This window comes from Canis lupus, chromosome 13 (assembly GCF_011100685.1).
Source record: "Canis lupus familiaris isolate Mischka breed German Shepherd chromosome 13, alternate assembly UU_Cfam_GSD_1.0, whole genome shotgun sequence".
In the NCBI taxonomy this organism is placed as follows: Eukaryota; Metazoa; Chordata; class Mammalia; order Carnivora; family Canidae; genus Canis; species Canis lupus.
Genome location: NC_049234.1, coordinates 44,112,537 through 44,127,188, shown reverse-complemented (window position 1 = coordinate 44,127,188; position 14,652 = coordinate 44,112,537). Strand labels below are relative to the sequence as shown.

Sequence of the window (14,652 nt, the reverse complement as noted above, 5' to 3'; positions counted from 1 at the left end):
AACACATAGGAGAGCTTCAATAACTACATATTAAACTGAACTATGTCACTGCTTCACCTGGTAGCATCTTACATCTGCACTTGCTTCAGAGCTCTATTTCTCCCATATCGCCCAGTAAGAGAAAGCTAAAATTAAAACACAGCATGGTCTAATGGAAAGAATATGGAAGCAAGAGTGAAAAGATTCAAGGCTAGGGCCCCTGGTCTGCTCCTTATCACTGGCATGATGTTGGGTAAACCACAGTAACAAACTTCATTTTCTAATCTACAATAGGAAAACAACAATATCTTCTCTGGTCAAGAGAAAGCATCTTACCAATTGTAAAGGGCTCAACACTGCATCACAAACTACTAGAATTGTCAAAGAAAATGTTCCAAATCTTAGCTTATTAGGTGACATATGTTACAGAAATTTTAAAAATCTTATGCCAACTAGAATAACAATGACCATGCTAAGATTTTTTCTTTCAATAAATAAATAAAAATACCTGTGAAATTGTTCAAATAGATTTCTTGGCACAAAATTTAGAAGTGTGTATTTTGTTGTTCGTATTCGGTTATTCACGTAGGTGCCAGAGAACTTTTCATACTCATCCTTGAAGGGCCGGAGGTGGGGAATGACAACCCGGTGCCTTCCCGCCACTTTGGGAGTCTGAGAGGACTTGCCCCCACAGGCCAGCAGAGAGGAATAGTTGTATGGCCTCTCATCGTCATCCCTGTTTGTGCTGCCCGTTAGTCGCTGCCAGTGATACCTGGCCCATCGCAGAAACTCGGTCATGTCCAAAATGCGCTGAGATCCGGGGTATGCAGGTAATCTAGCAAAACAAACAAAAAACCCCTAAAGCACTTCACATAAGCTTCCAGAAAGTCTTAAAGGATAGTATGGGTAGTAAAATTAAATTTTTTTTCCATATCAAACAATATATGACCCAATGGGTATAAAGTAAAACTAGGCTTTGAAGTAAAGCTTGTCTTTGGAACTTCCATTTTAACAAAATTCTTATTAAATAAAGCAAACACCTTCTGCCTCAAGAGCCAACCATCTGATCATTGAAGCAATAAGAGACAGCACCTAAAAGCCACTCCATAACTTGAAGCAAGTAATTTGGGTTTAACGTGGACAAGCCTCTCAATTTATCTGATAATTAGCTTTCTCATCTTTGAAGTGGGAATGCCACACATGTCAGGAAATTTTTGTTAAGGACTGAATGACTTACATGTAAATTATCCAGGATAAAGCTTGATACAGAAGAAGCAGTCCATAAAATCCATTCTGTGCAGATTTTATAAAAATGGCCACAAATTCCTTCCATTCCTAGATACACAATCCTTCATCCATCAAGTGGGAGGACCCAATGAACCTGGGCTTGGCCATGTGCCTTTCTTTGGGTAATGGAAGACCAGTAAACACAACAGAAGCAGAGGCTTGAAAATTCAGTGCTTGCTCATGGAACAACTTCTCTCTCTCTCTTAAAAGCTCTGTGACCACTACCAGGTGTCTGAGTACAGGCTAGTTTACTAGATGATGAGTACACATGACCCACTTACCACCACTGCTCCTGTCAAAACATGGGTAAGGCCAACGACTCCCAGCTGACCATTAACCCATGTGTGTGCCCAATGATCCAACCTAGAACAGAGATGAATTGTCCCAACTGAGCTCAACCCAAACTGCCAACCCACCAAATTGTGAGTCAATAAAAATTACATCACCAAGTTTTTAGGGTGGTCATAAAACAAAATCTAACTCTTATATGGTCTCTTCCTTATTTTCCTTATTTCCAAGTTTTCCTTATTTTCAGCCCTGCTTAGAATGTAAGCTCATTAATTTAAAAGAAAACAAAAGCTAAGAGCACACCATATTCTAAGCATGTTGCAAAGCATGTTACATGCATTATCTTATTTAATAATTACATCAATCTTATGACACAGGTGTTTCTATTTTACAAAAGAGTAAACAGACTTAGAGAATAAAGTAACTTGCTAAAAATGTATATGGTTTGTAAGTAGGTAAGGCGGATTCAAACTAACTCTTTCTAACAGTTGCTGCTTTAATTATTAATGTGCTTCACGGATTGTTGAATCCAGAGTAGCTGGCACTTAGATGTTCAATGAAAGTCCATGCTTGGTAACTAGCATGTCACCAAGATGTAGAGGACAAGGTCTGGAGGACTTGGTTTCTATTCTTACTTATCAGTGTCATTGCATTTATTTATCCCCTTCCACTGGAGTTCACCTCTGGAGATTATTTAACAAATCAGTGAGTTTGTTCTGGTAATCTGAACCATTAACAAAACTCCCCAGACCACATCTGGAGAAAAATGAGGTTATGTGCTAGCAACTAGAACAGGCTAGGAATACAGAGATGCAGAGATGATTTAAGACCTAGATCCCTTTTCTCTAAGCATTCAGGGTCTAGGTGAGGCGACAGGCATGTAAATACATAAATGCAATCCCAGGTATAAAATGGGTGTTTGAGGCCCTTAAGTAGTTTGGGTAAATTATTTAAGCTGACTTCCTTCCTAAGCTTCATTCTAAGTTTATAACATGTCTATGGATTATTTTCTCTAAAATGTTATATTAATCAGAAATTAATAGGTTTCCCTCTAAGAACATTAAAATTGTATCCGACTTTCACTGATCTGAAATCATAGATCATTACCTAATAACCCTGAAGATCTGGTCCAATGACATTCTAGTAATGTAGTCAATATTTCTAATAATTGATTCTTGCTAGCTCACTTATGTACTATACATCGGTCCTTAAGCAATCCAACGGATTACAGTTTGCGGCATCACTTTATCATTGTATTTACAGAAAGTAAGCCGAATTACAAATAATAATCTAAAAGTCCACCAGACCCTTAAAAATTACGTGACCTAAAGCAAAATAATAAAAACAAGTAAGAGCAGAAAGTCCTTTTAATGGGAAGAACACAACAGCCTCCAAGTGTGTGTATCTGGATATTGAACCTCTATTCCCACTGAGAGAAAATATTCGTAAAGTCAGTCTTATCAGGGTTTTTTGTTGTTGAGAGCCCAAGTGGTGGGGAGAGGCAGAGGGAAAGGGAGAACCAGATGCCCCACTGAGCAGGGAGCCAGATGTGGGGCTTGGTGCCAGGACTCAGAGATCATGACCTGAGCCAAAGGCAGATGCTTAACCATCTGAGCCACCCAGGGGCCCCAGGCTTTTCAATTTTATACTAATGATGAAAAAGAAAAACAAAGCAAAACAAAGCAAAACAAAACAAAACAAAAAAACGTCTATCCTTCTCAGGTCTCTGTTCTTTGGAGTTTGCTCTCTAAAATTGTATGTGTTCACCAAGAGTTAAATCGGTAAACATTGGCCAAAATATTTCTATCTTTTCAACATAATTTTTTAAAAGCCCACATCTGAAGTAATGTGAAAAGTCTGGTTTTCACTTCGGGGTATAAAAATAGCTTCTTAACCTGTAACTAGTAATGACAGTTTGCTATTAAAGTAATTCATAACATATCCAGAAATCTCCCCCGGAATAAGGATGTAAGAAAGTGCTTTATAAATGAATCAATAGATAATGTAAAAATACTAAGTGCTTTCCATGCATTTCGCCCCATGCACGTCAGGGGACTTAGGACAAACTTTGTGTTCCTCAGAGGGTTGAAACTTTACAGTATTTCTAGCAACTTTAAGTTTTCATTTGCAATTAAATTCTTAGTAAGACCTAGGAGTGTGTGTATCCCTCTTGTGCCCAGAATCTCAACGGTAATATAGATTCTACTTAAATTTTTAAATTCCAAAGTATAATTTCTTGAAAATGTAAACAGGAATACTTAGACAAATATGACATGTGGGAGGTGTTCACTTCTGGTAATTCACGGTCTATCTAACAACTCCACCCTAGCAAAAACACTTAGTGGTTCACAAAAACAATCAGCTTTTCATTCCAGGGCTCTATTCCAGAACCTTCTCTCTCCCCAACTCACTCAGTTGCAAAGAGACAAATCTATGACCGGGGAACATTTCATTCCCAGAATAGCCCCACCTCCACCACCGTCCACGCCCCTTCCATGCCCTTAGATTTTTGTTAGATGCTCTATTTACTCAAAGATTGTCTTCCCCCTTCCCCAATTTCTTCTTCCCAAGGAATTCTGGTGAGGATAGAATTGAGGCTAGTTATTGGCCTCCTCAGCCACTGAATCTGCATCCTTCTCTCTAACACCAGGGGCTCATCATCATACAAGGCCTTCCTCTCAGCACCGCCATGTTCTCCTGAAAAGTGATTACCAGATCAAAGGACTGATCTACACAAGGCAGAGGCGGTGTTAGCATTCTCCAGGGAAAAAAGACCAGATGTGGAGATAATGACATGTGGTAAAAATCCTTTCAAGCTTCCAGTTCAGAATTTAAACCATTTTATCTTGAGCAGGAATGACCAAGGATCTACTTAGTCATTGTACTTCAAGCGTTTTCAAAATTTGTCAACTGCCAGGTCAGTGAGAAATAGGTTCTTTGAGGTAACCTAGAACCCACACACCCACATACATATACAGCTGAAACAAAAATTATAAAACAATTCTTATCCTTATTACTTGCAATGTATCCTTTTTCTATTCTACTCTATTCTCTCTCCTCTCTCTCTCTCTCTATTTCAGTCTCTTTCTCATTTTCATGCTGGTCAAGATGCAATGGATTGGTTTCAAGGTCTACTAATAACGTTGTGATACACACTTTGGGAAGACACCACATGCAGTTCCACATGGGCTGAAAGCACACAAGGAAGTGAACTGATCCACTTTCAGCTCCTGCTCTGGTAGAAAGGCAGGGAAAACAGCAGCTGGACTAGAATGTTCCGGGAGGGCAACACTTTTCCCACCCAACTGGGAGGAGACAGCCTTTTAACCTTTCTCCATCTACCCCCGGCAAGCCCCCAAAGTATGTGACTATGTAAAGAAGGCTCTGCTATCAATAATAGTTCACATAAATATTCAGCAAAATTTCTCTAAGATATGAAAGGAAAGCAAATTGGAGTAAATCATATCTCATTAAGAATCATCATGAATCATATTTTAAAGCTCAGACTTTAGAGATTTACCTAACCCAGAGGTCCCAAACCAGTGACTCCTAAGCAAAATTCTACTCAATGATGCATCTTGTATCATGATAATTTTTTCAAATATAGGACTGGCATTTCAAATAGAGATAAATTCACATAAAATACTGATACTTCGTTTCTCTTAAAAGGAAAAAAACCCGCCACAGAATATTGGGCATATATTTTCACATGATAAATGTCAGAAGACTTCTTTTTTTTTTACTATAGCCCCTGACCCTAACCCTTCATTTTCTAGCTCCCTTGTTTTAATTCAGTGAATGAGCACTCTGTTCACCACTTTTCAACAAATCACATTCTTTCTGCCCTAGAGACTGGCTCGACTATCAGCTGCAGCATCGCTTATTAGGTGTGTGACCTATGTAATTAACCTCTGCGCCTCAGCTTGCTAATGAAAAAAATGAGACACCTTGAAGAGCCATGGGACACACTGGAGACAATGTTCATTCTGTTCTCCACTCTCACTCTCTTCTCTGGCAATTTCTCAGGCCATACAGAAGTCAAGGTTGGTAACCCTGTAAGTTGGGCTGAGATCCAAACTGTCAATATACCTCTCAAATTAAATAAAGTTGTCCAACCCTAAGGGAAAGCTCAGTTCAATATACCTGTTGATAGCATGAAGTAGGATACAAATAGAAGACCAAATAACCACAAAAGATGGGCATGACATGAAATGACCTTCACACTATCTGATCTCTTCCCTCAACCATTTTCTCTGAAAGCCACCCCAATGAATACGGTTTGTTCAGGAACAAACCATATTCCACTTGTCTGGTGTTTTCTAAGCTTCTGTCAATAAGTCCCCTGGGCCCCTGCCCTGGAGATCCTGATTACAAGGATCTAGAATGGGGCCCACAAATGTGGAATTTAATTAGTACCCAGGTGATTTATCAGGAAGGTTGCCCAGCATAGCTTATCTCACCACCTCTGCAAATGCTTTCTGGATGGCTGGTCAATCCTATCATCCACTCACCACACCAGCCCCTGCTCATCCTTTAGACTGTTTTAGTTTGGCCATGGAGTTGGGTGGGGGGGGCGGTGGGGGATTGGGGAGGATCCACACAGGAGATGCAGTAAGGCATTCCCTCTCTACTCCCATTATGATCCCGAGTGTGGCCCAGTCACTGCACTTGCTTCAAGGTACAGCAGGTGGCTTTGTTCTTCAGAGTCAGGAAGCACATCATTGTGCTTTCCAAACTCCACAACAGAGTCTAATGCTTGGCCAAAGTTAGATCATCAACAAATGACTGTTGATCACTGACTTTTATAGAAAAGAGGTGTAGCATGGGGAAAGGAAACAAAACACCCCATTTCCTCTTTCATGATTCGGCCCGGCTTTCCTTCCATTAGAAGCAGGAATAATAATACTTTGAGAAAACAGAAGCAGTCAGCCTATGATTGCATTCATTTATTAATAGAAGGAATCTGCTTCTCCAAGCCTGAAAGACTCTTACAGAAAATCCTTGTATTCTTTCCTACTGGATTTATAAGACTAGTAAGCAGTACAGTAGTGATTAAGAGCACCGACTCTGGAGCTAGACCCCGACATCAATTCCCGGCACCTGCACTTGCCAGCGAACCTTGATCAAAGGGTTGTTGTGAGGATTAACTGAGTTAATATATGTAAAGCCCTCAGACTAGTGTGTGAATCATAGTCAAGTCATAGTCAAGCCATAGTCAAGTGCTAAGTGAAGTTAACAAATGTGATTATCTGGAAAATGTTCTCCCAATTACAGTATTTATGCATAAATATTGAGAATTTGTACGCACAGTATTGACCCTAACAACAATATCCAAGGACTTATCTATATTTCATTTCTTAAACTGTATATAACTCACGCTAGCTTTAGCAACTTTGCTTTTCATTTAAATGAAAAGCCTGCCAACTACCTGAGGATAGCAATACCCTCTCTTCTCAACTGTTCCCACTGGGAAACAAAGCAACCCAGTAGACAAAACTCTAATGATCAACTCAGTATGAAGCATTTTTAGGATTTTTCAAGGATGTCATTCATAATTCTAAGATTTAGCCCACCTCAAAAAGAGCTGATTTGTCACGGGGTTCTGCCAATACACAAAATGCTTTATTTGATCTAATACTCTGCTACAGATTGGAACACTGCCTTCAAAATTACTATTTAAGAAAACACAAAGAACTTGAATGCTTAAAGTTCAATTATTATAACTTAGAACCATAAAGTATTTTCAGATCTACATACCTTACTCCTCAACGAGCTACTGTTCTTAAAGGCAGGGAGATTCAGTATTTCATTAAAAATTTTTAAAAACCTACGATTTACCTAGGTTTTATTAAAGTCTTCATTCCTAACTTCCTTTTTAGTTTAAGAGTAAACTACTACTTGTGAAAATTTGGGTTACAAAAAAGTTGCTGCTGGTTAGTGACAGAAAAATACTATTAAAGATTAACTATATGAAATGTTCCTGGGCTGAGCATGGACACTTGAAGCCCAACATTACCCAAATATGCAGTGTCAAAAAAAAAAAAAAAGCACACCTAACTCACTCTGGACACTTTGCTTTAACCAACATTACCATTTTATCTAATGCTAGAATTTTAAATTTTATCTAATGCTAGAATTTAAAAATTAATTAACATGGCCACAGAGCCTAAAGGTCAAGATTCTTAACATGTTAACACTAGGAAAGAAGGCCTGGGTATGAGATTAACCTAAACCAAATGGGGATCCCTAGGTGGCTCAGCGGTTTAGCACCTGCCTTCGGCCCAGGACGTGATCCTGGAGTCCTAGGATCAAGTCCCACATCGGACTTCCTGCATGGAGCCTCTCCTCTCTCTCTCTCTCTCATGAATAAATAAATAAAATCTTTAAAAACATAAATCAAATGTTGCACACAACCAACTTGGAACACTCCTTCACAGCTAATCATACAGTTAAAAAAAAAACACACAACAAAAAACCTTTCATTGCAAGTAATCATTTATCATCATCATATAAATATCTATATGCATTAAAAATATGTAAACTTTTTCATAATTGCCACAAAAAACTATAAACCCATGTCACTCAGGAATATTGGTGGAAAAACTCAATAAAATCCATCAAATTAAATACAATGCAAAAGAATGGCTGCTGCTTGTCTCTAGAGGTTGAGAGCAGCCTCCTAGTGACAGCCAGCAAGAACCTGGAGATGTAGTCCTCCACTGTAAGGAATGGAGTTTTGCCAACAACCTGAGGAAGGCGGGAAGTGGATTCTTCCCCAGAGTTTTCAGGTAAGAAATCAGCTTGGATAACATCCTATTTCAGCCTTTTAGGACCTGAGCAAAGAACCAAGTCATGTCATACCTGTACTCAAAAGGGGGTTTCTAAGCCACTAAACTGTGGTTGTATAATGGCAAGAGAAAAGTAATGCAGAGGGCCCCAAAGTAGATCCCTGTATAAAGAGAAAAGTAATTGGAAACGTGGAATTCCAAACCAGTGGGAAAATGGTGACTTAACACCTCTGGAATAAATGGTTATCCATCTTGAAAACCAGAAAGCTACATTCCTACTTTACATCACATTAAAAAAATCAGATTTTTATTTAAAAATATTTTAATTAAATAATTCAAAAAATACATATCCAGGTAGATTGAAAACTTAAAAGTAAAAATTATAGTACACTTACTAGAAGAAAATTCAGAATATTTTTATTTTTATTATAGCTGGGAAAAATTGTAGCTTCTCTCTTGCTTATTAGTCAAGTTTTCTTATAGTCAATGCTAGTGAGGATAGGGGAAAACCAACCCTCCAAGAATAGAAAGTAAATTGCTATAATCTCCACCACCAACACCAAAAAATTTTTTTATAATATCTATTAAAATTGAAAATACACTTAACTATGGACACAGCAATCCCACTTTGGAGAATTTTACCTATAGGTATGGCTTTATGTACAAGAATGCATTCTGTAGTTTGGGGGGGGGGGGTTGTTCTGTTTTGTTTTGTTTTGTTTTTTGGTTTGGTTTCTGTAGTAACAATCTTGGAAATATCATGAAAGTCCTTTGTGGAATAGCTGACTACACTGTGACATATCCACATCATAAAATATTGCACATCTATTAAAAATGACATACGTGGGACCTCTGGGTGGCTCAGTGGTTGAGCATCTGCCTTTGGCTCAGGTCGTGATCCCAGGGTCCTGGGATTGAGTCCCGCATTGGGATCCCCGCAGGGAGCCTGCTTCTCCCTCTGCCTGTGTCTCTGCCTCTGTGTCTCTCATGAATAAATAAATAAAATCTTTAAAAAAAAAAAAAAAAGACACATTCATCCATTGACCTGCACCATGACTATTACATATATTTTGGGGAAAAAAAGGAAATGACAGAGAAATGTAAATATGAAGGATCAAATATAAAAATGAACGAGGTATAGACCAAAATGACTGATCTGAATTCAAAGAATTAAAAACAACTTGGGCACAGCTGAAGCTTCACTTTACTAGCTACCAAAATATGCAAAGGTATACACAGGATGTAGGACACACATGAGAGGGTGTAACTCCAGTCACCTCCCGCATTCCTCGTGAAGATAGCACCAGTTAGTAGCGTTGTCAGCTGTGAGGAATGTGAAAGCTGCTGGTTCACAGGATTCAGGAACATTAGCTCCATTGCCTTTTCAAATTCTTAGGCTGGAAGAGGGGCCACGTCAGCACACGAGGGTACATGGGTCACTAACCAAGAGCTTAGTGCACCACAGCTCCACGGGCTTGGTTCCATTTCTTACTGTGTGTTGAATCCACAAGTGGCCTGGCCCTGGTTCGCTTCACTCAGTAACACAAACTGCCTGGATGTGTGTATGTGCACATGCATTTGCAAGAATGTGGATCAAAGTATAGAATAATTCACACAAGGCTAGGAATATTGGTTATCTCACGGTAAGAATACAAAGGGAGTCTAAGATGAACTTTTCTTTCCTGTCTTTGTCACAATGAAGACGTACTGATTTATAATTTTTTAAAAAACTAAACTTTTCGAAGGAAGAATTTGTCATTAATAGCTATGAAATAAAAAAAACAAAACAAGGGATCCCTGAGTGGCGCAGCGGTTTGGCGCCTGCCTTTGGCCCAGGGCGCGATCCTGGAGACCCGGGATCAAGTCCCATGTCGGGCTCCCGGTGCATGGAGCCTGCTTCTGCCTCTGCCTGTGTCTCTGCCTCTCTCTCTCTCTCTTTGTGTGACTATCATAAATAAATTAAAAAAAAAAATTAAAAAAAAAAAACAAAAAAACAAAAAAACAAAAAACAAAAACAAAAAAAAATAGCTATGAAACAGTCTAATGTTGCCCTAAGCATTAGGTCTGCGTGATGCTACACGATCCAATTTTCCATTCACTTGAAGAAGCTGAAAAAAGAAACCCAGGAAGTTCCAAAATCCACAAGAGATCAATTTTTTGAGGCACAAAATCAAGTAAGGTCAGAAATAAAGAAAACATAAACCAAGTACTTCTTACGAAAGAAGTACTCAGGCACCTGGGTAGCTCAGTCAGTTAAGCTTCCAACTCCTGATTTTGACTCAGGTCATGATCTCAGGGTCATGAGATCGAGCCCTGCAACAGGCTCCACGCTGGGCATGGAGCCTGCTTAAGATTCTCTCTCCCTCCCTCTCCACCCCTCCCCATTGCTGCGCACGCATGCACACACGCACTCTCTCAATAAATAAATAGACAAATACACTTCTATAATGATTATTGTTTGTGAAATACACTTCCCACGTCATTTATGATTTCCATTCTGCAGAGTAAGAAACAAAAAGCCAAAGGTTTTATAACTCAAGGCATGCAATATTTTACTCCAAAATCGTGCCTCTCTAACTATACAATACTTCCATAGAAAATTTAAAATCAAATGGGATCATTCAAAACTACATTATTTCTATTTAGTATATATTCCTGTTGAGAAGATATTAAAAACCAAACTCCCTCACTCCGTTGAGTGTGCCTAAAATAACACATCACAACTATGTTCCTTCTTAAACACAAATGTACTTAAAAGCAAACAGTTCTCGAAAAACTCCATTTCCCTTAATGAATGCTTAATGGAAAGTTGGTAGCAAGGCACATTACCAAAGGTAAATATGGGGTAGTGAATTCCCTTGGGCCCAGTTAGTATTTAAAAATTTCTGAGGTCACCAGCAACCCATAAGGAACTTGAAATACACACATAATAAGCTCACTTGTCTGAAAGAGAAAATCATTCTTATGTAGAGTCATTTCAAGACATTCTGTTTGTGGCTGTCAAACCCCTACGTGCATCAGAGTGTCCTGAACCACACCCCCAACCCAACCAGACTTTCTGATTCTGCAGGTCTGGAGTAGGGACTCAAGGATTTGCATGTCCACACGGTTCCAGGTAGTACTGCTGTTGCTGCTGCGGAACCATACTTTAAGAACCACTCCTCTACGCTAAATCACTGTATTTCAAGATGTAAAGTTGAAATTAAGAGTGAACAGTGTGTTAAGTACCATTCCTGCTACTGCAAGCCCAACTCCCTTGAGTGAATAGACCAAGGCCATGTACCAATGACTTGACAGCCCATGCGAGCAGATGCTCTCATCCAACGCTAGAATTAACCAAAATCGGTGAGAGTCTCGTTTACACAAAAATCCCCAGAGGCTGGCGATGAGGCCTACAGGATTGATGTTTTCTACAGATTTAATACAGTCACAGTCAGTTTCAACCAACGTTTCCAAAAGCTCAGCAAGAGAGAACAATAGGTCCTGGCCTTGACAGACTTCTAACCTTCTTCTCATCCAAGATGAGAAAACTCTAACAAAATATCAAAGTTGTCACATGCTCTCGACCTTGGAAGAAAGATAAGTGATCTAGCAGGGCCAGTAAAAAATGCAGAGTCATTTTATAGCTATAGGTTTCCGAGAATAAGATAGGCACTGTTTCACTGTGGACTCAAGATCTGAAAGTGTCCTTGACCTAGATGTCTCAGGTAGCTCTCCCTGAAGCACAGTGAGCTCTGATAAAGCTTGGGCTTATTCCAATCTGGATCATCTCTGACTTACTTGTCCAACGCTCTGTATAAGAGGCTTATTGCCCTCAAGGAGGCCAACTCCTTATCTGACAGGTAATAACAATGGTAAAATGATGCATCCCTTGATATCTCTACTGGTTTGTTGCATCAGGTGCCAAAGTGACATGTTGGCATGGTTCCTTCAGTAACTACTCTCCTGTGATTTAAAAGGAGAAAGTAAAAATAAATAAATAAATAAATAAAATAAAAGGAGAAAGTATTTTCATCACCCCACATAATGTTTGGAAAAAATATGAACAGTTAATAGATGTATCTAATACGGGCTTGGTGATAGCAAGGTCAATGAATTTATTTAGTGGGAGAACTGGATCTTGAATAATCAAGTCTCATAATCCTCAGGGCTCTCCAGTAGGTGGGAGGCATCAGATCTCCCAAGTCGTCTTGGAATTCTGTGTGCTCTTTAATAGTTTCTATTAATTGAACTTCTTGAACTAAATCCCCAGTAGAAGTACACATTCTTTATTTTAAATGTACGCAAGAGGTCAGTCAAGGGCCAAAATATTGAACTGAAATAATTACTGTTGATAACTGCTGATTATTACCATGGGAGGAAGTGCTATACAGGTAAATAAAAAGCTAACTCATAGTATCTTTCGTTTTTACCATTATCAAAGAAATCTTTGTGATGGTTTTGTCATTTTTAGGAACCTAAATGGGGAAAAGTTGACTTTACTCAAGCAACTAGCCCTTATGCATCTTTAGAAAAGAATGCTCACGCCTGGCTCACTCAGTCCCGATTTGTCCACCGTGACCTGAACACCAGACCCCACATCTGATGCTGGGGAGACAGAAGCAAGATACTGTCCTACATCCCAGGGGCAGCCTCTCACTGAGACGGGGCGAAGGGAACCCTCCACAGCAATGAGGGACATGTTCGATGTCACTGTGGCTGAAGAACCCAATTTGAATCTTCAAATACAACATGTTGATTTTGGAAGAAGACAGAGGCATAAAGTAGGAGTGTGGTACCCAGATGCATGGTTTTATACTGGGAAGAGTTACATGTTCTTAGTATTTCCAAACACACTAAATCTGAAGACATTCTTCAATCCTCTCATGTGAGAATGAAACATAGACCCAGACAGTCTTCAAACAAGTTTAATCTCGCAAAACAGCAGGAAAATGGGACAGCTGTATGCACGTCTGTTACTGGGAACCAAAAAAAGCTCACCCACACTCGCGGTGAGTTCCCAGTAGGTCTTTGTCTATTCTTCAGGATGAACACACACATATTAAACTGTTAATGACAACAATCTTTAATACTGTCTTTTGACGCTGGGAATTTTAGATCGTACTCCTAAAATATTTGTCACTGGAATGACAGAAAGGTATGTTTTGAGATTGTATTACTCGACTCTCATAAAATATTAACCCAATAAACCTCAGATCATGATAGTATCTACCATTTATAAAGACATCCTGAATTCTGTGCTGGGAATGAATACATGATAACTTTAATCTTCACAACAGACTACCTATTATCCTCGTTTAGGCTGAAAACACTGAGGCTCAGAGTGATTGAGAAAACTCAGCCAGGGGCCACACAGCTTGGTGAGTGGTTGGTTACCCAAGCCTAATCCAAGTATCTCGGACGGAGGGAGAGCCCCCGTGGCTATGAGAGCTCTGACAAAGGATGCAAACACTCCAGCAGTAAGTTGGCAAGAAGGCACATAGCCTCTGGCAGCCTACCAAAGAACACGAGGCTTGGAAGAAAGGACTAGTATAAAAAAAAATGTGAACTTCTGTCATTCAAGGGGGAAAAAAAAAAAGAACTAAAGACATACTTCATTTGGAAAACTAAAGTTAACAAATTCAAATATTTGTACCTAATTTAAAAGCACTCAACTGGATACATTCAACAGAAAGCTCTCCAAGTGTGTGACACGACTCAGTAGATGTGAACAAAAGTTGCTTTTAAAGGATTCACTTCTGACCCGACTTCAGTACCATCTGACCCCACACAGACCCACAAGCAGCTAAACCACAATCCTTCACTGCCCCCCCTCCCCGCATGGCCTCACTTCCCTTTATTCAGTTTCAATTTTATGGTCAACCCTGTTATCACTTCCTTATGTGTCCTCTCTACCCCTTAGCTCCTCTCTCGTTTCTTGGCAAAACTCTTACCCTAGTTGCATTCAAATCCGTTATATCTAAACCTCTGCTGTAGCACCTACAGGTCGAGAGCACCTGGAAAGAAACACTGCACCTCCGATCGGTGTCACTTCATGCATGGACATGCTGCCCACTGCGCTAAGAAGGCACCTGCGGATGTCACCTGCGGACATGACTGACCATGAATCACGAACTGGCCACACATGCTGACTGCGATCCCCAGCACTCCCACTCTCATCGCCTTCCCACTGTCACAGACTATTTCCTCCCTTCTCCTCTAACTTTCCCTCCCTCTCTCCTGACTTGCATCCTGCTGATGACCTGGTTTCTACTGTACTGAGAAAACCAAAGCCAACAAACCACAACTTCTACAGGACCCTCCCCGCTCC

General features: G+C 39.8%; 1 protein-coding gene across 7 annotated transcripts in view; it reads right to left on the bottom strand.

The window, feature by feature from the left end:
• The window catches only part of ATP10D (ATPase phospholipid transporting 10D (putative)), a 99,135-nt gene that overhangs the window by 72,331 nt on the left and 12,152 nt on the right, over positions 1-14,652 (bottom strand). For 5 of the 7 annotated variants that reach the window (XM_038556023.1, XM_038556024.1, XM_038556022.1 and 2 more), the window contains exon 2: positions 488-814. In XM_038556023.1, coding sequence (XP_038411951.1) covers positions 488-777 — 290 coding nt within the window. In that variant the 5' untranslated portion in view covers positions 778-814. Of the gene's footprint in view, positions 1-487; positions 815-1,216; positions 1,370-12,122; positions 12,288-14,652 lie in introns of those variants that run through there. The other 2 variants (XM_038556019.1, XM_038556020.1) reach the window with 2 other exon arrangements.